Source organism: Aspergillus luchuensis, chromosome 7, assembly GCF_016861625.1.
Source record: "Aspergillus luchuensis IFO 4308 DNA, chromosome 7, nearly complete sequence".
NCBI classification, from domain to species: Eukaryota; Fungi; Ascomycota; class Eurotiomycetes; order Eurotiales; family Aspergillaceae; genus Aspergillus; species Aspergillus luchuensis.
In genome coordinates this window covers 408,228-431,146 of record NC_054855.1, presented here as the reverse complement: position 1 = coordinate 431,146, position 22,919 = coordinate 408,228, and the positions used below count along the sequence as shown (strand labels likewise).

The following is a 22,919-nucleotide window of genomic DNA, read 5'->3' as shown; positions in this document are numbered from 1 at the left end:
ACGTGTGGCGGTGCGATTATGTCATCTCTCTACATCATCATCCCACTTGTCTACTAACTAGTCAATAACTACTGCAGAGTATGAAGCTCACTGCCTTGCGAGTGATTGGAAGAAATGTAGATTGGCCAGCCACTAGTCTAGTAGACAGCTCATGGCAGCTTATACCGCTGCATATATACACTTTACTTAGCACTGCACCCCTCACTTGCCCTCCGCAGGCACCTCTGCCATAGCCTGATCAGGCTCCTCTGCAGCCTGCTCAACCGCCTCATCAGTAACCTCCTGAGCCTGCTCCAACGCCTCCTCTTCCTCCTCCTCCTCTGCATTATCCTCCTCGTGCTGAGACCCCTCTGCCTCAGCCCCCGACTCCTTTAACTTCCCACCCTTCCGCTGCGGGATAACAGCCAAGAACGCCTTCCCCCAATCCCCCAGCTCCAACCACTTGAGCATGATCTCCACGACATGATTCGTAGCCAGCACCTGTCTGGAAGCCATCTGGATATAATCCCCAATAGGCAGCTTAGCCGTCTTAATCCCCTTCTCCACAGCCTGCTTATAACAAATCCCCTTGTGCCGATTCTTATCCACCAACCCCCCAACAATATACGTACTGAACGGCTTCAACTCCGTCAACGTATGGGGACTGTCACTGCTCAGATAAACCACCTCCCCTTCCTCAGGCTTCATCTCCGTCTTATCAGCAAAGACTCCCTCCATCTTACCCCCGTCAGGAACGACCATCCACTCCTTCGCCTTCTCCGCCACCTCGGCAAAATCATCCGGCAGGATCCTCACACCCTTCCAGTTCAAGTAATGCTTATTCAACTTCGTATCAAACCGCTCCTTCAACTTCTTATTGAACGACGAAAACACCAGATGCGACCGATACACCGACCGACTGTTATCCGAGTACGACCGCGTGATCTGCGACCCCAGTGAAATCCGCTCCTTCTCCAACATCAACTCGTCGTATCCGCAGTCAATCACCAGTGTAAGCGGAAGTAGCGTCGACTTGCGGAAGCGCTCCTGAGTCCGTTCGTATTGCTTCTTCAGTTCGGCTTCCGTACCATCCAGCCGCGCCTGCTCAAACGCTGCGCGGCGGCGCTCTTTGCGCGCCTGTGCGGTTTTCTTGCGCTTTGCGAGTCGCAGATCGCGTTGCTGGTCCCATTGTTCGCGGCGGCGTTGGCGCTTCATTTCGCGCTTGGAGATCTTGGGCGTTCCATCTTCGGTGGTGGGGGCTGCAGTGCTGTCGGCGGCGGCGCCGTGGGTGGTAGTAGTAGTAGTAGTATCATTCTCGGATGTCATGGTAGGTTGCTCGTTGTCGCCATTGTCTGTCCCAGCCGTAGCAGCCGTAGAGACATTATCAGCAACCTGCAGCGCACCGGTCATTCTGGGTTCAGAATCCTGAGACTCGTCGTGATCAAGCTTAGGAAGCTTTCTAGGTCGATCGTTGTCTTCCTCCATAACGTAGTCGGAGTCCTCAATTAGAAATGATATTCTGTCTCTCCCCTATCACAACTTTAGAAAATAATCCCTTACAGAGACCAAAAAAAAAAAAAATAATAATAAAGAAAGGGAACAGAGAATCACCAAGAAGTAGAAAATCAGTGGAAGCACACACCCAGCGGCTATCCAGCTGAAGATCACCAATATGCCCCACCCACCAATCACAACCCCCTCAGCGCTCATTACCAAACCATGCATGTATCACGTGACACAACATCCCAAGTTCCCATCCGCAACCGCATCATATCTCCCAGCACCACCCTCAATTGAAAGGCTGCGGCAACCCCCTCCCCTCCTCTTGTCTTGCCAGTCCTTTTTCCTCCTCCTCAGTCACCATGCCTCAGGATATGCCCCCGCAGGGGGGCTACTTGCCCGTGCAGTACAAGGTGCGTTAAACCAGACACGAAACGAACCGTCCGATTAATCCGATCCAACGACGAGCAACCACACACCCTACATTCGAACGAACAAGCAAGCAGGCCAATGGCTAATTAATTATATAGCGCAACATCCCTGCCCGTGGCTTCCGCCCCATCTACTACCTGATCGGTATGCACCTGATCATGGGCTACGGTTACTACAAGCTCTTCTACGGTGTCCGTGAACAATAGTACGTCCATGCCTGACCCTCCGAATAACCGGCAAAGGAAGAAATGGAAATTGACAAATGTGGCAATGAAATAGCGAACTCGCCCGTGAGAAGATGTGGGGCCGTATACACATCATGCCTCTTCTCCAGGCCGAGGAGGACCGTGACCAGGCTCGTCGCTACTTCGCCGACAAGGCTCGTGAGAAGGAGCTCCTTGGTACGGATGCCAAGATCTACAACTCGGACCGGTATGTGTATCTCTACATTTGTATTTGGATGATGTCAATTGGGCAGCAGGGAATCGCTAATCATGATTCATTTGAGTACAGCTTCGTCCGCCCTACCTTCACTTATACCCCCAGCAAGGTCACTCAATAAGCGCTTGGAAGATAATAAAATTTTGCGTGCGTTCGATTATGTTCTCTTCTGTTTGCCCGGGTCGTTCCCTTTTGGGGACGGCGAGCGTCTTGCGCATGATCTGATTGGGGGGTTCATGTGCAGGCAAATGATGGGTTCGGAGTATTCAGTTATGGGCGTGTAGGCTGCGGTTCCGTGAGAATCAACAGGTGCACCGGGATAGTCAAGATGAGCTACTATTGTATGTTGTAGATATACCAAACCAAAGAGACCGGCCAGTTCCGCAATGCGTTTTGAGTGTTTTGTATTCTTTTTTTTTCTTGCCAATTGGCGTCTATCAACCGCTGCTACATTAGACTATGCTGCGTCGCTGCCATGACCTCCGGGGAGGCGTCTATGTGCTTATATATGTGAGAAAAGTCAAAACAGCAAAAGGTGGCTGTGATGTCGGAGAAGGCTTGAAGCCAAAGCCACCATACTATACAAGGGGAAGACCTGGGTATGAGCGGCCGCCGCACCGAATCTAGGGGGAGATTTCAACCGAACAAGTCCGCGACACCGGCAAGGTCCGGGCCATCGTTGATATCGACCTTGTGATTCTGTTGGCCCTCCATCTCACTGGTACTCATGTACCGTTCCTGTAGCGCACTCCTGGCCTTTCGGCGTTCTTCACGAGAGCCCAGAATTTTACCCTGCTCGGCGATACTCACACCTCTCAGGCCTTCCAGAAGATCCAAAATCAGCGCACGCTGCTGTCGCGCCGCGGAGGAACGTATGAGAGCAGCCTCTGCGTTGGCAACCCGTTGTTCGTCCAAGCCCGGAAGGCTGAGCATCACGGCCCGCGGGGTGGGGCTGGACGATCCATACAAAATCCAGATAGAAGCGATGAGCTGGGCAAGGTCTTTCTGCATGTCAACAAAGTAAGGTTCGTGCACAGATGTGATGCAGGCCTTGAGCACCTCGGAAGAGATAAACTCGCGGATCGTTACGGTTGTTGCCGTATCATTGGGAGGCGCGAAGTCTTGAAGAATGGAGCGAATGACACGAGTGATGATGCTGCAGCACCGCGTATCGCGCATACGGAGGGCATGGGTGCAGAAGAGCATCACCGGCTCGAAGATCTCAGGAGAAGACAGGACAAAATGCCGGATGGAGTCAGAAAGCGCTGGTGCCGCCTGTGGGACACTGGGATCTACTGGCTCGTCGTCGGGGTCTAGCATAAGGAGTTAGCACATCATAAAGATCACAATTTTAATGCAACTTACCCCCTCTCTGCGGGTCTAGGAGGCTTGCCACGAAGATCACCGCGGAGTATGTCAACTGCCGTAGGATACTTTCCGATTTCATTTCATCGGTTAGATCCCCTTCCCCAAGGCCCTCCTTCTGACGTTCAATGGCGTCCCACTCGGACGTCACTTTCTTGTCGATATTTGTGAAAAGAGTGGAGAGCATTGGAGGCAGGAACTGGGCCCGGAAGCGGACAGGGCAGTCATCAATCAAGCACCTTGAGATGTTAAGAAGGACGGAGAACTGATGGGAGGAAAGATGGGCGGAGTCCTTGAACAACGCCTGGGCAAGGGGGCCGGGAAGTTCTGCGAACCCATAGAAATGCTCTCGCAGTCTACTCATGCTGAACAACATGGAGTAGCAGGATTCTCTAACTGCCCGAATCTTGCCTCTTACTGAGGACGCAAATCCCTCAAGCGAGGCTTTGGAGGCCGTGATCTTAGCATAAAATTCATCCCGGCTTCCAGTGGAAATTCCAGCTTGCCAAAATCTATCGGTCAGGATACGCTCGACCACACCGCGCATGTCATGAGGCAAGCCACCCCAGTTCTCCGGGTTGTGGAAGGCATGTGCGTTACTGTGTGTGGTTAGCCAAATATACAGGGCTGATGGACAGATGGCTTACCTGACAAGCTGCAGTAGCGTTGGCAAAATTGTCGGAATAATGTCATGCCAGATATTGCAGGCCAGTTCGTACGCCTGATCAGTTTTTTTAAGTTTGTCCGAGGAAACGGCCAACATAGTCTTGGTGCCTCTCAAAGGCAATTGCTATCCCGAAGTTAGCACTTGTTGGTGATGACTAAGGAGTTGTTATTACCTGGAACTTTCTGGTCATCTCTTCCTGGATTAGCTTGCCCTCGCTATCCAGAGGCACGGATGACCAGTCCTCGAGCTTGGGTGCATGTCTCGCTTGCATGTATGGACCAACACTCTGCAATCCGAGCATAACGCAGAAGCCTTCAAAGGTTGAGCTCATATTACGAAACTCCTCTTCCTGCCAAGCATTCTTTATGGGTTCCACGAAGGACACTAGGCGGGACTGGCGGAGATACGGTTCGACGTTGTTTGCACGTTGCCTGCAAGGTCAGCACTAGGACGCAAGGTATGATGTTGTTGAGCCATACATGATGATGAGCAGAATCGATGTGAGCTCCATTTGGAGCTTGTCATCTACGCGGTTGGCCATACTGATCTCCTTGATTTTAGGCTCGAGTATATCGTAAAAGGTCTGTGGGCAGAACAGTTAGCAGTGCTTGGACCGATAGTGGTCTAACTTACAGCAAAGTAGTCTGCATAACGCATAGCCAACCTCCGGAGTTCATGGCTGGTCAAGCCGTGGAGTTCCTTGACGGACTCGGAGTACACTGGGTATTCCGGCTGGTCAGGTAGACGCGTCATGAGGATGTACTCTAGGGCCTTGAGTGCAAAGCTAGGGGTCTTATCCAGAGCTTTGGATGAAATATCGACAACAAGCTTGATGACCCGTTGCTTGAGGATTGGATCCTGTAGGGTAACGTGAGTTGGTTATAGTGAAACATAACATCCGTGGACAAGTCAGTCGAACCTCAAAGTTCCGCTGCATCAACTTGAAAGCCCATGCCTCTAGCATCTGTTCTAGTTCGCTCCGCTTTTGTTCCTACATTTATGTTAGCTGAATAACGGTGGTTGGAGTCGTGTCTCGCACGTCTTGCTGGGGCATCCGTCCATGCGCAGACACCCATTTATTATATCCCTTCAACGTTGCCTCAACGACTGCGAACTGCGTGTCGGCACGCATGAGGGGCATTGAGTTCTTCGAAAACGACTTGACTGATGCAGGTTTTAGCTAACAGTTCAAACCCAGGCAAGACATACATACCGCTGAAAGGCTCCACTCCGGCGTAGAGATTGTCTAGGTTAGAGTCAACTTCCGACAAGATATGAAGAATGGCTTCCTGTGGTCTCTTTTGTACGATGCTTTCGATTATAGACGAGCAGTAGCGCCGGTAGTTACCAACGAATGCATGCCTTTCGGGGATAGTGTCAATATCCTCGTTAAGGAAAACAACCGTAGCATTCTCCGAATCAGACGGGAAAGACTCCCAACGAATCAATCTTTCGGTGCAGATACTCAGCAGGGAAGGTACGAGGCCAGTGACCAAGTCTGTATTTCCGATCCTCTCCGATGCGATTAACTTAGACCACACATGAAGAACGGGAATCGAAACAGTAAGACTTTGGTTCTGAATAACGCTGACGGTGAGGTGGAAAAAGAACGGAAGGTTAAGGCCCTGTACGCTTTCCAAGGCAAAAGACTTTTCCTCAAGGAAACCCGCAATATATGATATCATCTACTCATAATGCGTTAGTGTGTGCCTCCCCATCGAGTGCGGTTTCTTTTCATACCTCAGACACTTTCTTACATATGGTGTACCGTAGGTCGTCGACGTCGTCAGGCCCAACGACGGACCATTCGTAAAGTTTCTGCAGCACATTCAAGGACTCCGTTTCGTACATGACGTGGACAAGTGGTTGGAAACCCTCGATGTCGACATTGGAACGACTATATAAGGCATGCAGGGCTTCAACCGCGGCCTAGATTGGTTAACATTAGCACGACATGCCTTCGCATGACCCCCACAGGTTCGGTGGAGACTTACCATCAACACATATTCGTCATCACAAGTGAATGCCCTCGCAATTGAAGGAACGCAGTTGGCAGAGAGAATTGCTTTGGGAATTGACCATGCAAGGACGGACTTGAGAGTCGCGAGAGCTTTAAGGGCCGAGTCTTTCGCTTGCTTCGAGTTTTGGATGTTCCCGATACAATCGGCCAGGAACCCACAGATGCGGGAAAGCCAACCTTCCGAACCACAGCGCAGATCAATACTGTCCTTCTTTGGGTGAATCTCCTCGAAGACAGACAGGGGAGTGCAGATCTCCACCAGAGCCCGATTGAGATCCGTGCCGCGCAGGGAAGAAACGGTGTCTTCGCGGTAGAAGATGTCTTCGGACAGGGTTTCCAGAATCGACAGGACTAAATCCTTGTGAACAAGACTAGCATTCCAGAACTGAACGAGCGTAGCGTCCATGTCGTTCCAGTCCAAGCCCCAGCTCCGTTTGGCGACTTCGGCCCATAATTGGGTGATTTTGTTGCGGATATACGGGGGATCTTCTGGCCGTACCGATTCGGCCAGCTTGAGGACCAGACCCCTCAGTGCATCGATCTGTTCTGATGCCTCAAAGGAGGTGTGACGCAAGACGTGATCTAGCAAACCCAAGCCGAAGTAGCGAACCAAGGGGTTGCTCTGGTCCGGGGAAGCGAGCAGGAAACCATTACGAGCAGCAGATTTGCTTTCTTTCTGGGCCTCCACAAAGGTCAAGGCCTCCCTGCGCAGCTCATTTGTCGAGGAGGGGCTGTGGATGAGCTCCAGGGCACGGATGATGTCGGCCATGCGGCCCTCCGATAGATCTGCCTCGGCCGCCATGGATAGGATCTGACGGAACTAGTGCCGCCAGGGGACGAGTGAAGGATAAGTATAGCGGGAATAGGTTTAATTCAAGACTTTTTCCAGTGGCAGCACCAATGCCGGCATGATCTAGGCCCTTGTAAAGCCTTGGTCACTCTTCCCGATGAGAGAGAGATCCGTTCGTTGCGGGTCAGGTAGGACTGCGTTGGGCAAATAACAAACGCTGCCGCAATCAGCCTTCCAGAAAAGGTGGGCGACACACGGCAACCGCCTCCGAGGCAGTTGCGGCTCGGCGGTGCAGTGGTGTTCTGGAATGAATGGGGGATGCGGTTTCTGCCTAATGAAAGGGTTTATAAGGAGGGGGGAACCACGGGGGAAACTAGGAATGTTCCGAGTACGGAATTGAGGAATTGCTTCTCTCCTCTTGGTGGTGCTTGTTGAGTTGAAGGGGAACGGGGAAACCCGAATCTATCACGTCCGATGGTTGGACGGAGGGGGGAAGGGAAGAAGACTGCAAAAGTGGGATAGGAAGTAAGTTGCAGTAGTAGTAAGAAACGTGCCTCTTAAGGGAAGAAGAGGATCGGGAACAACAATAGAATGGTGAACCATAATCAATCATAAATAGCTCACTGTGAATTTTCCACGCGCCGCTGCTCCAATCACCACACCGACTAGGCGGTCAGGGAGGGGCTTGCACCACTCACAGCACGCCCTGCCCTTCACCGCTTCCCGGGGTTGGCCTTATCGATAAGGCCCGGATCAGCCCTGGAACTTCCCCTCTCCGTCGGCATACAGAAAAGGAGAGTTTATTTACCCCTTAAACCATAGGAGGCTTCAGTGCCCTACTCAGTGACCATGTTGGCAACCTACGTTGATATGTTCTATGACAGTTTATATAGAAGACAGGCAACACAATTACCGTACTTAGACTAATACGTATGACCCATAAACCATAGTATGACCGAAACTCCACCCAACATCTGGGAAAATATAATTTGTCGTTTCAAATGCTATACTAGGACGCAACAGCGATGGTCCAGCCATCTACATCACCGTGCAACCCCCCTTCTGGCACTGCTCAAGATAGCTCAGATCATCTGCCGATACACTGCTTAGGTCGCCGGGTTTCCGCTTTACACCTTGAATCTTGATATCCTGCTCCCCTTCCATATGCCACCAGCGGAGTCGTTGCACCTTGATCGAGTTGATCTCCGTGTAGTCGATGCTCCATTCTCCACTGCTGACCGAAACGACGGTTTGTGTATCAGGAAAGTGAAACTCCGGCAAGTATATCTCCGTTGCCACCTCATCTCCCAGGATCCGCTTGCTGCCGACCAGCGATAGGGTGAATGTGCAGTTCCGAAGGTCAAAAACATACTTCGAGACATCTCCATAGGTGTAGATTGGGCTGGGTCGGATGAATGCCTCTCCAGCTCGGAAGCCCAATTTGTCTGCGTTGGGCTGGGTGTATTCTGATGTGATGGACGGTGTGGCCAGTGCATCCTTCAGATTACCGGGTCCAACCTGATGATGCTCTGGGTTGCCTTGACTCTCCGAGTAGGCGGGTGAACGAGGGTCGGGGTCCGTTCGGGATTCACCCTCCAGTGCCAGAAGCTTGCCACTTGGCAGCTCCAGATCATCGAGGGAGTAGATGGACAGATCTTCGCCGTTCCAGTTGTCGCCCCACTCGTGGTTGTTCTGTGAAACATCGAAAGTAACTTGTTAGACAAAGATCCTCTTCCAGACGGTCAGGCGGCAATGCTTACCGTGGTGGTGTAGAGCCACAGCGTGAAGCCATTGCCCGTGCTTCCTTCTAGGGCAAAGTGGTTCGCATCCATCGCACTAACTTGGCTGCTATAATCGCCGGTTTTATAAGCATGTTTGTCGTCCATGTCATAGGGAATACCAATCTCCGTGAAAATCAACGGATGGTTCCCCATGTACTTGAGACTTTCATCACGGAGAAATTTGAGTTGGTCGCGCAAGCAATTCCGAATGGCTGTCTCTCCGATCTTGACGGCAAATGCCGGAGTCAGATACTTCCCTCGAAGAACGCCGATTACATCCACATTGTATAGCCGATTCCTGTGACTGTCAGCACCGCTAGTTGTGCACATTTGAGTAGTTACCTACCAATGTTTCGTCAAGAGAGTCAACCCATCGTAATAATGTACCGCATGAATCATATTAGGATCATCATCGGCTGTTCCCTTCAAGTCCGGGGGTATTTCCATGACCGGCGGTTGGCACAGCATGATGGCCCCCGGCCACACGCTTCGGAGAGCATCCCTGTAAGCCCGATAGTGTTCCATAAAATACGTATTGGTAAACCTATCATAATTCAGGGGTTCTCCGGTCTGCGGCACTTTGGAAAAGTAATCCTTCTGAAGGAGTTGGTCCGTCGACGGATCCCAAACTCCATGCTGGGCCCAAAGACACTCGCCTAATTTCCAATCGGGATCGCGCTTCCAGCCGTATTTGTGGTCGTCATAATCAGCTGGCAGCCATGCAGATTCACCCTCAGGATCTACAAGTTCTCTGCCAGTCTGGTGAGGGCCGAAGCTGCCAAAATTCCAGGTTGTTTGCTCGCATGCTCGCCCCGAGCCAGTAAGCATGGCTTGAAAAGCAGTGGGCGATGTGCCGAGCTGTAGTTGTTGCTCCGGTGGGATCACGGATATGTCCTGTACTCCAATGAGTCCACGATGGGGTTCATTCATACTCTCCCACCCGATGACAACGTCATTTTCAATGTCGCCAGCCTCATGAACCTTCTGGGCGAAATATCGACATGCTGCAATGAAGTGGCCTTGCAGATAGTCCTGTATGTTCATGCCGTTGATTATCGCTTTCGGAGCAAAGTCCCGACCTCCCCAAAACAGGGTAAACATTGTCTGACAGACAAGACGGGTGTAGTTCGTACTCCAGATCATTTTAGGGAATTCAGCCGGGACATCATACGTATTTTGAACAAGGGCAGCTTCGGTCTTCTTGAACGTCCGCGGGTTCAAGCCTGCCGCGTAAAGTGTCCAGGCTGGCGCACCGGAGCCTCCTGATAGTCTAGACCACTGGGCTTGTTCAGCAACAGCTCGTACCACCAAGCAAGCATAATGACTGGGAATATACCACATCCTGATGAGGATCCAGGAACACATAAAATTGGTACTGCTTGGCGATCCGCAGGACCTCAATAGTGAATGCTATCCATTCATCATCGTACTTCCCGGGCCCTTCATGTTCAATCGCTTCCCATGTGAAGATGTATCGCAAAGTATTGTAACCCCATTTACGTAGCCGGGCAAAGTGTGTATGAGCGTCGTCAAGGGAGAAAGGGCGACCGACGAAGGAAACGTTATCGGCGTCGAAGAAGTTATCGGAGATATAGGACGGTGTATCAGGGCTCTTAGGGTATTTGCATTCGCCAGCAACGTTTATTCCTCTTAATGTAATCTCTCTATTGTGCGAGTCCTTGAAAGTCCGACCATCAATGCGAAGCCGTAGAGGGCCCATGATTGCCAGTGGCAAGGTAGGTAGTAGGCGACAACGAACGGCGTTGACGCTCCAGATATGATAAAAGGGGTGTAGACACCGACGGCCACAGCCTCTCGGAGAATATCTAGCACAGCCTAAGGTAACGAGACAGGTCGGGTGACAGATAGGTTATTCTGGGAGTTGAGAGTCAGTCAGTACGGTGTACAGCAGGACAGCCGGGGGTCCGAATGAGGTGTCGATCGGGGATCCGCGCTAACCTTGCATGAGCACACCGTCCAACCATCAAAGGGAAAGTCAACGAGAGTGAAGACAGATGTGGAACATGAAGAGATGCACTTATTAAATAAGACGCGAATCCTGCACCGCAAAAACTCCCCTGGTGCCTGGAGAATCCGCTATCAAAGGTAGAGTGAATCCAGGATCACTGCGGAGAGAGTATCACGGGTGATTGGAGATAACGGGAAGGCGACCGGGCCTCTGACGTACCATACGAATATACGATCCGTACCCGCTTGGGCTTCCCCACATAGACTAGCTAGCCTTTTCTCGACCGGCGCTCAGCTCCTCCACTTCGTCTACCCAGAATCTCGCCTCGACAGGCTGGGCCATGAAGCAATTGTTCTAGAATGTCAAGCAAATCCGCTCTGAAGGCGGTGCGAACAGCACTCGACGCAAAGGATTTTGAGCTCGCAGCTGAGAAAGCCAAAGCTATTGTACAGCAAGACCCTCAGATCTACCATGCGTGTGTTGCCCCGACCCCGCGGTACCCATTGCGCTGCCCACTATCTAACCATATCACAGCAATGTCTTCCTTGGTCTAGCTTTAGATAAACTCAACAAAAACACCGAGGCTGAAAGAGCCTATCTTTCGGCAATCCGAGTGAAAGAGAACGACAAGACAGCGTGGCAGGGACTCATCAACCTCTTTGAGAAGCAGGGAGCTTACAAGCTCGATACGTATCGCGACGCAGTTCTCCGACTTGGTCAAGTATATGCCGAATCGTGCGTTTTTATTCCGTCTTTGTCTCTAAACTGAATGATTACTGAATAAAGTGCAGAGATGACAAAAACCGCTGCCAAGATTTGGTCGACAAGTACGTTGGGTTCGCGAAGAAGAACGGATCTCGGTCGCAGTACAAGAAAGCCCTCGAATTACACCTGCCATCATGCCCGCTCTACGATTTCCTCGAGGGGAGAGTTCCCCATCCTTCGCACACCTACCTCCGATTGATAGAAATGACCGAGGCGGAGGAAAAGGAGTTCATCAACAGGGAAATCGGTGAACGACGTACGCGACTGGGTGCAAAGATTGATCAGGTTACACTGGAGGTCAAGAGGGAGGCCTTCAAACGGAGCGAGCTAGAGGAGCTTTACCGTGGAATTGTCAATTGGTCTCATGATGATGAAGTTCGGCGTACCTACGAAGAGAAGTTGTTACAGCGAGCGAACGACATTCTCTCCGTGCTACCGGCGAATGAAAAGGACGCCAAGCGAGCAGAGGTGCTCCAGGCCGCCCACGATATGGTGATCATCAAGCACCCTTACGAGCTCGCGTGGAAGATCGTGCTGGAATGGCAGGATATTCAGAACTTCTCGGAGTGGGACCGCAACTTCTTAGACGACTTTATTGAATTCTTCCCCGAAGACGGTCTCTCTAAGCTGCTGAAGGGCTTCTTGGCTAGCGACTTGTCACCGTTCCCGAAAGACAAAGAGCCCAAAGAAGCTGCAAAGAAGGATGAAGAGACTGAGAACAACAATGGCGAGAGCAATGAGCTAGGTGTCCAGGATAACCTGCTCTTGATGGTGGAAGGCCTTGAAGGATCTTCGGCGTCGATCGTCGCTCACCGGGTTGTGGCCGAACTGTATCTCTCACTTGAAGAGTACGACAGCACGGTGGATGTCTGTCGCAAAGGCCTTCGCAATGTGCAGGACCTTGTCAGGAGGACTGGCATTGGCCTGCAAAACACCACGGATGCACTCAACATTATGCTCGCCAACTCGCTTATTTATTACCAGTCTCCCCGGCATCACCCCGAAGCTAAGCGAATTTTTGAAGAGATCTTGGGCAGAGAGCCGAAATCCACGAGCTGCTTGTTGGGTATCGGTCTGATTCTTAAGGTTGACGAGGATTACCCTGAAGCCGTCAATTTCCTGGAGCGTGCGCTGGAGCGAGACCCGACGAATATCAAAGTCCGCGGTGAGCTGTCGTGGTGTAGAGCACTCAACGGCGATATTGCATCTGGCTTGGAGGGACTGCAAGACGTCCTTGAAGAACTTCAGGAAGCGGAGTCCGACAATAGAGAATTCAAAGCTGAGATCCTCTATCGAGTGGGATACTGCCAGTGGGAGAATGATCCATCGCCGGCAGCGCGCAAAGACCGGACTGGAGCATACGCCAGCTTCCTCGCGTCTATCCAGTCAAACATGAATTTTGCTCCTGCCTATACAAGCCTCGGTCTTTACTATGCGGACTACAAGAAGGACAAGACCCGAGCACGTAGGTGCTTCCACAAGGCATTCGAGCTGTCAGCGTCAGAGATCGAAGCAGCTGAGCGACTTGCCAAGACATTCGCCGATCAGAGGGAATGGGATCTTGTCGAAGCCGTGTCCCAACGTGTCGTTGATTCAGGGAAGGCTAAGCCTGCCCCAGGCTCGAAGCGCAAAGGCTACAGCTGGCCCTACGCAGATCTGGGCACAGTGCAAATCAACAAGCAACAGTACCCTAAGAGTATTGTCTCTTTCCAGGCAGCTCTCAGAATCTCTCCCAATGACTACCATTCGTGGGTCGGTCTAGGCGAGAGCTACCACCACTCTGGCAGATTCATTGCCGCTACAAAGGCGTTTGAGCACGCACAGCAGCTGGAGGATAACCTGTCCGACAAGGAGCAGATCTGGTTTGCAAGGTACATGCTGGCTAATGTCAAGCGAGAGCTCGGCGAGTACGAGGATGCTATTGCGAGATATGAGGACGTCTTGCAGGTGCGGCCTAATGAATTTGGAGTGGCGATTGCGCTGCTTCAAACGCTTACTGAGAGCTCCTGGAAGAGTTTGGACCAGGGTCTTTACAATGACTGTATTGAGCTGGCACGGAAGGCTCTACTAGTAGCCAAGTCGCTTGCTCTGGAACGGGTCGACGTTTTCAACCTATGGAAAGGAATCGGAGACGCCTGTACGCTCTTCTCCTACGTCCAGTCGAAAACGGGTAGGCTGCCGGTTGATGAGCTACGAGATCTACTTGAGACTCAGCTGGAACCTACGGCTCTCGATATCTTGACAGAAGTTGATAATGTTGGTCATGACTATCTATCTTCGTTAACAGCGGACGATGAGACCGCCAACCGGACGAGCCAGTGCCTCTACGCTGCTATCCTGGCATACAAGCGTGCTATTCAGGTCTCCCTGCGGGACAGCCATGCCCAAGCAGTCGCCTGGTACAACCTGGGCTGGGCAGAGTACCGAGCCTACCGGTGTTTACAAACCATCTTGAACACGGAGAACAAGAAGCAGTCACGTAAGCTCTTGAAGGCAGCTATGCGATGCTTTAAGAGATCCATTGAGCTCGAAGCCGGAAATTCGGAGTTCTGGAACGCCCTAGGAGTAGTCACCACGAGCATGAGTCCCAAGGTCGCACAGCATGCATTCGTCCGCAGTCTTCACCTCAACGACAGGAGCGCCCAAGTCTGGACGAACCTGGGAACTCTTTATCTCATTCACAATGACATCCAGCTCGCTAACGAGGCTTTCACCCGGGCACAGTCCACTGACCCCGACTACTCCCCGGCCTGGGTTGGTCAAGGATTCTTGGCTCTCTTGTTCGGAGATCCTCAGGAAGCGAGAGGCCTCTTTGAACATGCCTTTGATATCTCCACTTCATCGACCCGTTTGTCGAAGAAGCAGTATACGATGAGCTTGTTCGACCACCTCCTGTCGGATTCGTCGCTGTCGAACGAGATCTCACAACTCATTCAGCCATTTTTTGCCCTGCACCAGCTCTCCAGCCAGGACCCGTCTGACCTTCCATTCGTCCACCTTTCTGCTCTATTGGCGGAAAGAATTGGCGAACACACCGACGCTGAAGCTAGTCTGCGGTTAGTTTGCGCAGGCATGGAAAGTGAATACGAAGTCACAGAATCCGCATCATCCCTTTCCCGATATGCACAGGCCAATGCAGACATTGCTCGTGTTTTGCTTGCGCGCCACGACTTCGAAGAAGCTGCTGAGAAGGCAGAGACAGCTCTTATGCTGTCCGGAGAGGAAGATGCCGAGAAGTTTGACCCAGAGACAAACCGCAAGTTGCGTCTGTCTGCCCATTTGACAGCCGGCCTAGCACACTACTACATGAAGTCGATGGACAACGCGATTGACATGTTCCGGGACGCCCTTCAGGAAGCCGACAACGCTCCGGAGGTGGTGTGCCTCCTGGCACAGGTTCTGTGGGCCAAGGGCGGAGAAGAGGAGCGGGCTGTGGCACGCCAGCAACTATTCGACTGTGTCGAGGAGAACCCCGACCACATTGGGGCGGTCACGCTCCTAGGAGCAATCGCACTCCTTGACGCTGATGCGGATGCCATCGATGCAGTCGAGTCCGATCTGCAGAATATGATCACAAGAGACGACATTGAGATTCATGAACGCGGCAAGCTAATCAAGCTCTTGACCGCCATCTCGACCCTTGGATTCACGGACAATTCTGGCGTACCCGAGGATGTTCGGCGCGTCGGCGAGGCCACAGCAGCGGTGATGAGATCGCCGTACGAACCTCAAGGTTGGGTAGAGTTAGCGTCCGCCACGCAGGAACTATACCCTGCGGAGATGGCGACCAAACGGGCAGCGAGGAGTGTCCCTCCCCGCAGCAACCTGGAGGCCATCGATCTCTCCGCCGCATACGCACAGACCGGAAAGGCAAGCGACGCGCTGCGGGCGATCATGGTTGCGCCATGGAAGCAGACTGGATGGGAGGAGTTGAACCACGCGGTCTCAACGACCAGCTAGACGTGTTGTGATTAGTTAACTGTCACACACACACATACACATATTAGTATAGATGCATACAAGCATTAGACACACTCGCATCATCCACATCCCTCCAAGAAGGAAACCAACCTACCACCACAACAGACCCAGTCTACATCCCCCCATTAATCCTCCCCAACAACCTCTCCTTCCTCCCCTCCCTCCACTGCACATCCAACCCCTCAATCTTCCCTCCCAACACCACACAGGACTCCGGCGTAAGCACCACCAACCCCCTCGCAACCGTAACATCCCTCACGACGACCTTCGCCCCAATAGCCAACTTCCCCAACCCAATCCCATTGACCCTAGCAAACTCCACCCCAACGGCTCTCGTCCCCGCCGCATCCTGTAGTATCAACCGATGCGGTCCATTACTATCACCTCCACCATCCCCGCCTGCTGCATTATTATTATTGTTCTCTGCAGCAGCAGCCTCACTATCCTCCCCCACATTCACCGTCCTCACGATCTCCCTCCCCCGAATCGCCTCCCCCCTTTCCACGCGCTCAATGGCCTCCACCTGGCTCCAGAGACTCGTGCCGATGTCTTCGATGTCGAGGACTTGGAGTGGGATGGGGCCGTTCAGACGGCGTTCTTGGATCGTGGGATCGAAGATGTCGACTGGGAGGAGGGTGGAGGGGTTGGTGGTGCTGAGGGAGTCGCGGATGTCGGAGGTGAGGATGCGGAAGAGGGCGGTTTGGGTGAGGGCGCTGAGGGGGATGGTGCGTGATGTTGTTGTTGAGGCGAGGAAGGTGGTTAGCCAGGTGGGGGAGACGGGCAGGGATTTGGTGGTGAGGAGGTGGGTGGTTATCTGTTGATGAGGATTGGAGGTCATGGCTGTCGATAGTAGGGGTGTAGATCAATTATTAGAAGAAAGAAGGTGCATCGTTGTGAGGGGTTCTTTTCGTCCTGGGGAGGAATGTAGAAAGTAGCTCTGGTAGAAAATGTAAGTTTACTGTTCGTAGCTCCGATGCGGAGCGGAACGAATCCGGGGAACGGACCAGCTAGCTAGACTTCATCTGAACTCTCCTTATCGGGGCGATCTTTAAACCTTCCAAACTCCTTTCACGAAACACTACATAATACATACGCACCTATATCCCTACCTCACCTTTTGACAAATTGACATCCACGAAATCTTCAAATCAACATGTCCACTCTCTCCTCCCCCCGCCCCTCAATCGCCTCATCCCGCGCCCACTCTCCAACACCAACATCCTCGCACCGACCCTCCCTCGACACCCTCAACACCAACTACAACCTCAACAACCTCAGCGCCTCCTCCACTCCATCCACCGCCCGCGCCGTCTCTCCCTCCTTACACCCCCGCCGCAACCGCGCCGCCCTCCGCGACTACTACAACCTCAAACCCTCCTCCGCAGCCGATCCCAACAATGACGGGCGCCGCTCACGCAGCATCCCGCGCCACACCGACGCAGGCGACATCTCCAGCAGCAGTAGCGGTGCCGGCGGCCCATCTATACTCTCCACAACAGGAACCGAGCTCGATAGCCCGGACTTCGACCCGCAACGCTACGTCAACCAGCTTCTCGCTTCGTCGTCGCTATCGACGGTCCTGAAAGCGGAGAATACGCTTGTCGGGGATATTCGCACGCTGGACAGTGAGCGCAAAGCATTAGTGTATGATAATTACTCGAAGTTGATCAGGGCTGTTGAGACGATTGGGAAGATGAGAAGGACGATGGATGATCGGGGCGCGCCGTTGACGATGACGAAGACGCTGGGGCCCGCGATTGCGTTTGTGGCGGAGACTGCTGGGGGTTTGATTCAGGAGGGGGAGGAGCAGCAGAGGAGGATGAAAGAGGTTAGGGAGAGTGAGGGGGTGGAGAGGAGGAGGGCTGAGAAGGGGACGGTGAAGTGGGTGCTTGCGGCGCCGGGGAGGTTGGAGAAGTTGTTGGAGGAGGGGAAGAAGGATGAGGCGGAGGGGGATTGGGGTGAGGTGAAGAAGTTGTTGGATAAGTGGGAGGGGGTGAAGGGCGTTAAGGAGATTAGGGAGGCTTGTGAGAAGGTTATGGAGGGGAGGGAAGCTTGAGTTGGGAGGATCTTTATCTGAGGATTCATAAGAGGCACTGCACAAAGGTCGGGGACGGATTTGGTATCCCCCATAATGCGTGAGAGTCGCCTCGTGGAAGTCACTATGGTGCACCCATGTTCAGTTGAAGGGTCGTCTTCATGTGGGAGTCATAAATTGGGCCTCAGCATGGCACAAGAGGGCGCCGTGCTATCACCTATGAGCCACCTCCGGACCAACAGACATGTGTCTCATCCATCACGCAGCTCGAGCCGGTCTCTGAGCTACTACCGATCGTCTCCAGGTCATTGAAAAGCAATATAGATTAATGAAACGATATACCCACAACATGCATACATACCACGGTTCACATCATATCATATCCAAGCACACATCAAATGTCCAAGACACCAAGCTCAACTCCAAACCCAATATCACAGTCTAGTTACTTCTTCCCAAAATCCCGACTCGAGTACATACTGGCCCTCAATCCCCACACATTCCCCCCTTTAATATCCAAATGCGTATACGCATCACACTTATAATAAACCGGCCGTCCTTCCAAATCCACCAACTCCAATTCCGCCATCTTCCTCAAAACCCTCTCCACATCAGCTCTATCCTCATAGTCCTTCGTATAGATACAAATCAACCTCGTCTTGTTTGAACCTCCATCACCAGAAGGAGCAGCAGCAACATCAGCAACAGCAGCAGTAGCCACCTTCGCCCCGAACCCCAACTCCCCCTTCGCCGTAGCCTCCGCGACTACCCCCCACACCTCATCCACCTTCGCCGGCGAGATAAACAACATCCACTTACCCAAAACCACACCCGTTTCCCTCGCCAGAGCGAACAGCGATCTCTCTAAATTTACACGGTGCTTGGTGAGTTCGCGCGTCAGCGCAGCAGGCGTCTGCGTCTTCTTCGGCTTCTTAGCGTGTTCGGCGCACACCTGGGAGATCTTGTCCTCGTGCGCGCGTAGCTCGGCTGTGCCGTCTTTCACAAGCTTCTTAATGTCCGCTTGGGGGTGCTGATAACTGTAACTAGATATGTATATCCAGGACCCTGTGGGGGATGTGGAGAGGGTAGATGAGGGCCGTAGACGGGCGAGGAAAGATGAGATAGGTTCGTTGGGTGAGGGGCGGTTGTGTCTGATTGGGGTGGTGTCTGTGCTTGAAAAAGGGACGTCGAAGTCGTGGGTCGGGATCGGGGTTGATGGGGGTTCGCTGGAGGTGAGGTCCATGGGCTCGGGTGCATCTGATGCATCTGCTTCTGGGGCCGGGGCTGGGGATGATGATGAGGCGATGGCTCCTCGGGCTGCAAGGACATTTTGCTTGATAGTATTGTAGGAGTGGGGATGGAGGTTTGTCCAGTAGTTGTCTGTGTCGAATTTGGACACTTTCTCTTCCAGACGTGCTGTCTCTTCCTCCGAACCTGTGGGGTTGGTTAGTTGGTGGGTTCGTTTGCGTGGAGGGGAGTACAAACCGTAGAAACTGGATTCTTCTGATAGGTCTGGCATGGGTGCGTTGGACATCGTGATTCTAGTGTCGATGGTATTTGGATACGATGAATGAATAGATAGTAAGTAGATTCACTATGAATAAGGACAGGAGATGGAGATGGGAGAGATAGATTGAATGGGGAGAGGCCTAGTTGAATGAGGCTGAAGGTGGAACAAGTGAAGGTGACTGGGGCTTGTCACTCCCACCCACCACTGCCACAGTCACTGTGCCATTTATGGGTGAATTAGTGGTCTGGCGTTTGCCTATAAATTTGCAGCTTTTCCTCGCTCTTCTACTCTTCTCCATCTTTCTGGTTGGTCATCTCCTCTGCAGGTTTTATATGGACTGGACTTTCTTACTGGTTTCATTAGTGATAGACAAGCTTTAATCAACTGATATACCCTATGAAGAAAGTAAACCTGTCTTTTGTAATCTGATCACAGCAAAGCTAGTATGATCTAGTGCTGTGCTTGATGATTCAGGACTATGGAACCTGATCCTAAATAGTGGCCTGAATTCATAGGAATGACCCAAGATCATGAAAAGTTTACCTCATCATACTGATAGTCGTATCTATGAAAATAACACTTTGCAGAGATCATTTCAATCCCCATTATATCTTTCATTCTATATGTTCTTTTCAATCGAGGCCATGGTGGAGGACAACAAAGCGCATTGGCGCCCTGCTCAATAATTCTACAGTCGTAATGCAAAATATAATGCCCTAAATCCCACGAGGACTTTCTTATCAAACTTCTCATTGAATGAAACCTACCCTGTAATTGCACTGAATGTGTACCACCAGCACAAATCCATTTTGGGGCGTTGCAGGCCGATAGTTGGCTGAGACACGGCTCTTCAGCAATATTTGACGATATCGAATATGCCGCCTTACAAGAACCATCAGGCTGTCACTTTTTTGCCCCATCAATGGAATGATGAGGACCCCAATACGCATGCATTTACAGAAATCAGCGGCCGCATCTATATCGATCAAAGCTAGTTTCACTAGGGACAACTGACAGGGGAAAGCTTCACCCAAGAGCTAATCTAGAGCACCAGACACTGTGGGTCGAATGAGAAGCTATGTCCTCGTGGCTAGGCTTCAGGTCTACTACCGCATGACAGACACAATACATCTAGCCTGCTGATAGAGTTCAAGACTCTTTCTGAGAAGCCATGATATATATGGAAAACCTCAGCAAGACAGGAACATCGTGCGCCCTGCGTTTTAGGGCTCGAATGCAGTGGATGGGTCCAGATCATTGATCCATGCGGGAAATGTTATACCTCGAAGATACAGGGACAGCGCTGCGAACAAAATTACACTGTCATCATAATTCTTCCCTCGCCTGCTATATGCCAAGTTCGGAGCAGACTCAACGCGAAAGGGTTGGTGCACCTTATCGGGAACCACAAGTAGGAGCAAGTTGAACTCCTATCGACGCTCTCCAGAGATGACTGTGGAATAACACCTGAAAGACTCCAGGAAGCCACTGTCTCGCTTTGTGGGAAAGTTCATGATGGCAGACTAGCATACAACGACAGTGACAACCTAACTGTTATAAAGCTGGATATGCCTGCTGACTTATAGTAACCATATAGAGGGTGAACGGATAACAGAGCCCTAGTATACCCACAAGCCAACATGAAAACTCGTCTTTACCCATGCGAGTTATTGGAAAGCCACTCACTCTATAACTTCGACTGCTCTTCGGCAGACTCTGTTGCGCTTAAGAATGGACCACAAGCAATAGAGACTGGCGATTGGAAGCAGACAAGCTCTGCAAGCTTGAACTTCTGCTTGTCGCTTGCCCTGATAATTAATCTGGTATATAGTGACCGGGTACGCATAACAATGACCGAATTCTATCCGATGCTGAGGACACGCAGGATTGCCCCGATCTATGACAGACATTGGCCCTGCTGTCGGGAGCTAAAGATCGAGCTTCTCCTCATTTCTGTTCCTGACTGAATGGCTCCCAGTCAACAACGACTTCAAGCGAACGTGACTTTCGGAAGACCCAAGTAATCTTGGGAAAGTCGTTCAACTCGGGGAGTTGGAAGAGATGAACATTGTTGCGTGATATGAAGGCCGGTCTGGTTTTTCTATGTTTCGTTGGCCTAAGAACTTACCCGAGCATCAAAGACTTCATTCTAGGAACAGCGAATGTTGCTTACGAGCCGTACGATTTGACCTCATGCCTTATTACTTATCTGACGATATTCGAAGAAAGCATGGAAGCTCACCAATGAGCTACAAAATTTTCGTTGTCTCATAGGTCGTAATAGCCGCTGCTTCAGGAAAATGACGTGTGCAGGTATCCAATTATTGCCATCAATCCTGGCAATATATTCGAGATGCCCATGTCGCTCTTCTATAGAAACGCTAGCACAGTCTAGTACTTGCCGTCGCATCTGGCTACCCAGAAACATGCATTCGGGTAGTCTCTGAAGCAGATGCAGAAACCTCTTTGCCCCCTTTACTTTCATATACCGGATCGGGAAACTAATACTCCTCTTCTGCTCATAACCGAAAGAACCACCCAAGTGGGTTGTGCCCATTAAGAAGAGAAGCTACATTATGATATCTGACATCAAAGTTGACGACTCACATAGGTTATCCACAAGGCCGTTTTTCTCGCCGGGAGTTTCTCAAGGCCTGGTTCCCGCATAAGCAACCGCCTGGAGAAGAAGAAGCTCAAAAAGGCGCACAAAGGCATCTTGAAATTGTCAAAGCGAGATCTTACTTTTCTGGAGAATTCCATCCAAAGAGGAAACTCATGGCATTATTCGTGAAGTTACTTGGGCCCACTGTGGCTGGAAAACATGGAGTACTTACCTCTATTTATCGCTGACTACGCTCGAAGCCCAAATACCTGGTCAAAGCCAGCAGCCGGTCGATAGAGAACACACAAAGATAAATTCTAATAGGCGAGCTTCAAGTGCAGCATCTAGCGATGAAGCCAAAGGCCATATCCGCGGTGTACACGTGGAGCTGTTCCCCCAGATTAAGAATACCACAGACTTATTGAGCTACGAATCAACGCTCGGTGGGTGTCTGTTCCTGGTGCGTACCAAGAGATAGACTTCGACTGGCATACCGAAAGCTATGAGCAGCAATGTAATCTCAGATTCGCATTGAATCGTACACACCTTGGTTTATAGCAAGGGCTATCATCTCTGCTCTGCGATTCGGATGTCACGGGCTGTTCGGGGACTTCCCTGTGCTAAGAGTTTAGATCAAGCATCAAAGAAAAGGGAGATAACTAACTTATATCAAGGCATGCCATATTAGTCATACAGATTGACATGGCACAATAGAACTACAGAAAAAAACTTAACCATCCACGACTAACTTTGCAGGTAGATCCAGTTTGCCCTTAGGACGATTGCCAATCCAACAGCAGGTGAGATTAAACCGCGCTCCGCCTTGATGGAATAATGGCTTCGACGAATTCTCAAGAAAAAAGCTTTATCAAAACTGAAGAACTTCTAATTAGAGCTGGTGGGTTTAAAATGTCACGATCTTCAGCAGAGACATCTGAAGGCTACTTTAGAAGAGGAGAAACAGCTAGAACACATTCCCGCTCGGAGTGGAAAGATGCAGAGTTAACGCCTCACGGCCAACAAGTTGGATGGACGACGAACCTAACTCTGAAACTCGCCAGTAACTCAGTGAAAAGTGAGGA

General features: G+C 51.4%; 9 protein-coding genes across 9 annotated transcripts; 4 read left to right on the top strand and 5 right to left on the bottom strand.

The window, feature by feature from the left end:
• Positions 1 to 201: 201 nt before the first annotated feature.
• Positions 202 to 1,464, bottom strand: trm10 (tRNA (guanine(9)-N(1))-methyltransferase; the record flags this gene model as incomplete). Its single annotated transcript, XM_041682731.1, has 1 exon — positions 202 to 1,464. The coding sequence occupies one exon, from the start codon at positions 1,462 to 1,464 to the stop codon at positions 202 to 204; it is 1,263 nt and encodes a 420-aa protein (XP_041547063.1).
• Positions 1,465 to 1,841: 377 nt separating this feature from the next.
• On the top strand, positions 1,842 to 2,473 carry AKAW2_70178A (putative NADH-ubiquinone oxidoreductase subunit GRIM-19; the record flags this gene model as incomplete). The annotated part of the gene is made up of 4 exons (XM_041682730.1): positions 1,842 to 1,892; positions 2,010 to 2,116; positions 2,191 to 2,343; positions 2,425 to 2,473. 4 exons carry the CDS (start codon positions 1,842 to 1,844, stop codon positions 2,471 to 2,473), a joined length of 360 nt encoding a protein of 119 aa, XP_041547062.1.
• A 515-nt stretch (positions 2,474 to 2,988) lies between these two features.
• AKAW2_70177S (karyopherin MSN5) lies at positions 2,989 to 7,206 on the bottom strand (the record flags this gene model as incomplete). The annotated part of the gene is made up of 11 exons (XM_041682729.1): positions 2,989 to 3,665; positions 3,718 to 4,316; positions 4,365 to 4,507; positions 4,557 to 4,815; positions 4,864 to 4,967; positions 5,018 to 5,242; positions 5,304 to 5,375; positions 5,424 to 5,548; positions 5,598 to 6,069; positions 6,125 to 6,313; positions 6,379 to 7,206. The coding sequence occupies 11 exons, from the start codon at positions 7,204 to 7,206 to the stop codon at positions 2,989 to 2,991; spliced, it is 3,693 nt and encodes a 1,230-aa protein (XP_041547061.1).
• A 1,026-nt stretch (positions 7,207 to 8,232) lies between these two features.
• Positions 8,233 to 10,695, bottom strand: AKAW2_70176S (sterylglucosidase 1; the record flags this gene model as incomplete). Its single annotated transcript, XM_041682728.1, has 4 exons — positions 8,233 to 8,886; positions 8,955 to 9,273; positions 9,322 to 10,253; positions 10,312 to 10,695. 4 exons carry the CDS (start codon positions 10,693 to 10,695, stop codon positions 8,233 to 8,235), a joined length of 2,289 nt encoding a protein of 762 aa, XP_041547060.1.
• A 608-nt stretch (positions 10,696 to 11,303) lies between these two features.
• SKI3 (SKI complex subunit tetratricopeptide repeat protein SKI3) lies at positions 11,304 to 15,669 on the top strand (the record flags this gene model as incomplete). Its single annotated transcript, XM_041682727.1, has 3 exons — positions 11,304 to 11,419; positions 11,479 to 11,679; positions 11,736 to 15,669. 3 exons carry the CDS (start codon positions 11,304 to 11,306, stop codon positions 15,667 to 15,669), a joined length of 4,251 nt encoding a protein of 1,416 aa, XP_041547059.1.
• A 133-nt stretch (positions 15,670 to 15,802) lies between these two features.
• AKAW2_70175S (OB fold domain-containing protein) lies at positions 15,803 to 16,528 on the bottom strand (the record flags this gene model as incomplete). The annotated part of the gene is made up of 1 exon (XM_041682726.1): positions 15,803 to 16,528. The coding sequence occupies one exon, from the start codon at positions 16,526 to 16,528 to the stop codon at positions 15,803 to 15,805; it is 726 nt and encodes a 241-aa protein (XP_041547058.1).
• Positions 16,529 to 16,843: 315 nt separating this feature from the next.
• AKAW2_70173A (COG1/VPS51 family protein) lies at positions 16,844 to 17,746 on the top strand (the record flags this gene model as incomplete). Its single annotated transcript, XM_041682725.1, has 1 exon — positions 16,844 to 17,746. One exon carries the CDS (start codon positions 16,844 to 16,846, stop codon positions 17,744 to 17,746), a length of 903 nt encoding a protein of 300 aa, XP_041547057.1.
• A 424-nt stretch (positions 17,747 to 18,170) lies between these two features.
• On the bottom strand, positions 18,171 to 19,259 carry AKAW2_70172S (DUF1917 domain-containing protein; the record flags this gene model as incomplete). Its single annotated transcript, XM_041682724.1, has 1 exon — positions 18,171 to 19,259. The coding sequence occupies one exon, from the start codon at positions 19,257 to 19,259 to the stop codon at positions 18,171 to 18,173; it is 1,089 nt and encodes a 362-aa protein (XP_041547056.1).
• Positions 19,260 to 20,902: 1,643 nt separating this feature from the next.
• On the top strand, positions 20,903 to 21,202 carry AKAW2_70171A (uncharacterized protein; the record flags this gene model as incomplete). Its single annotated transcript, XM_041682723.1, has 1 exon — positions 20,903 to 21,202. A coding segment is annotated over one exon (300 nt), but the record flags the coding sequence as incomplete, so codon positions are not given.
• Between the last annotated feature and the right edge of the window lie 1,717 nt (positions 21,203 to 22,919).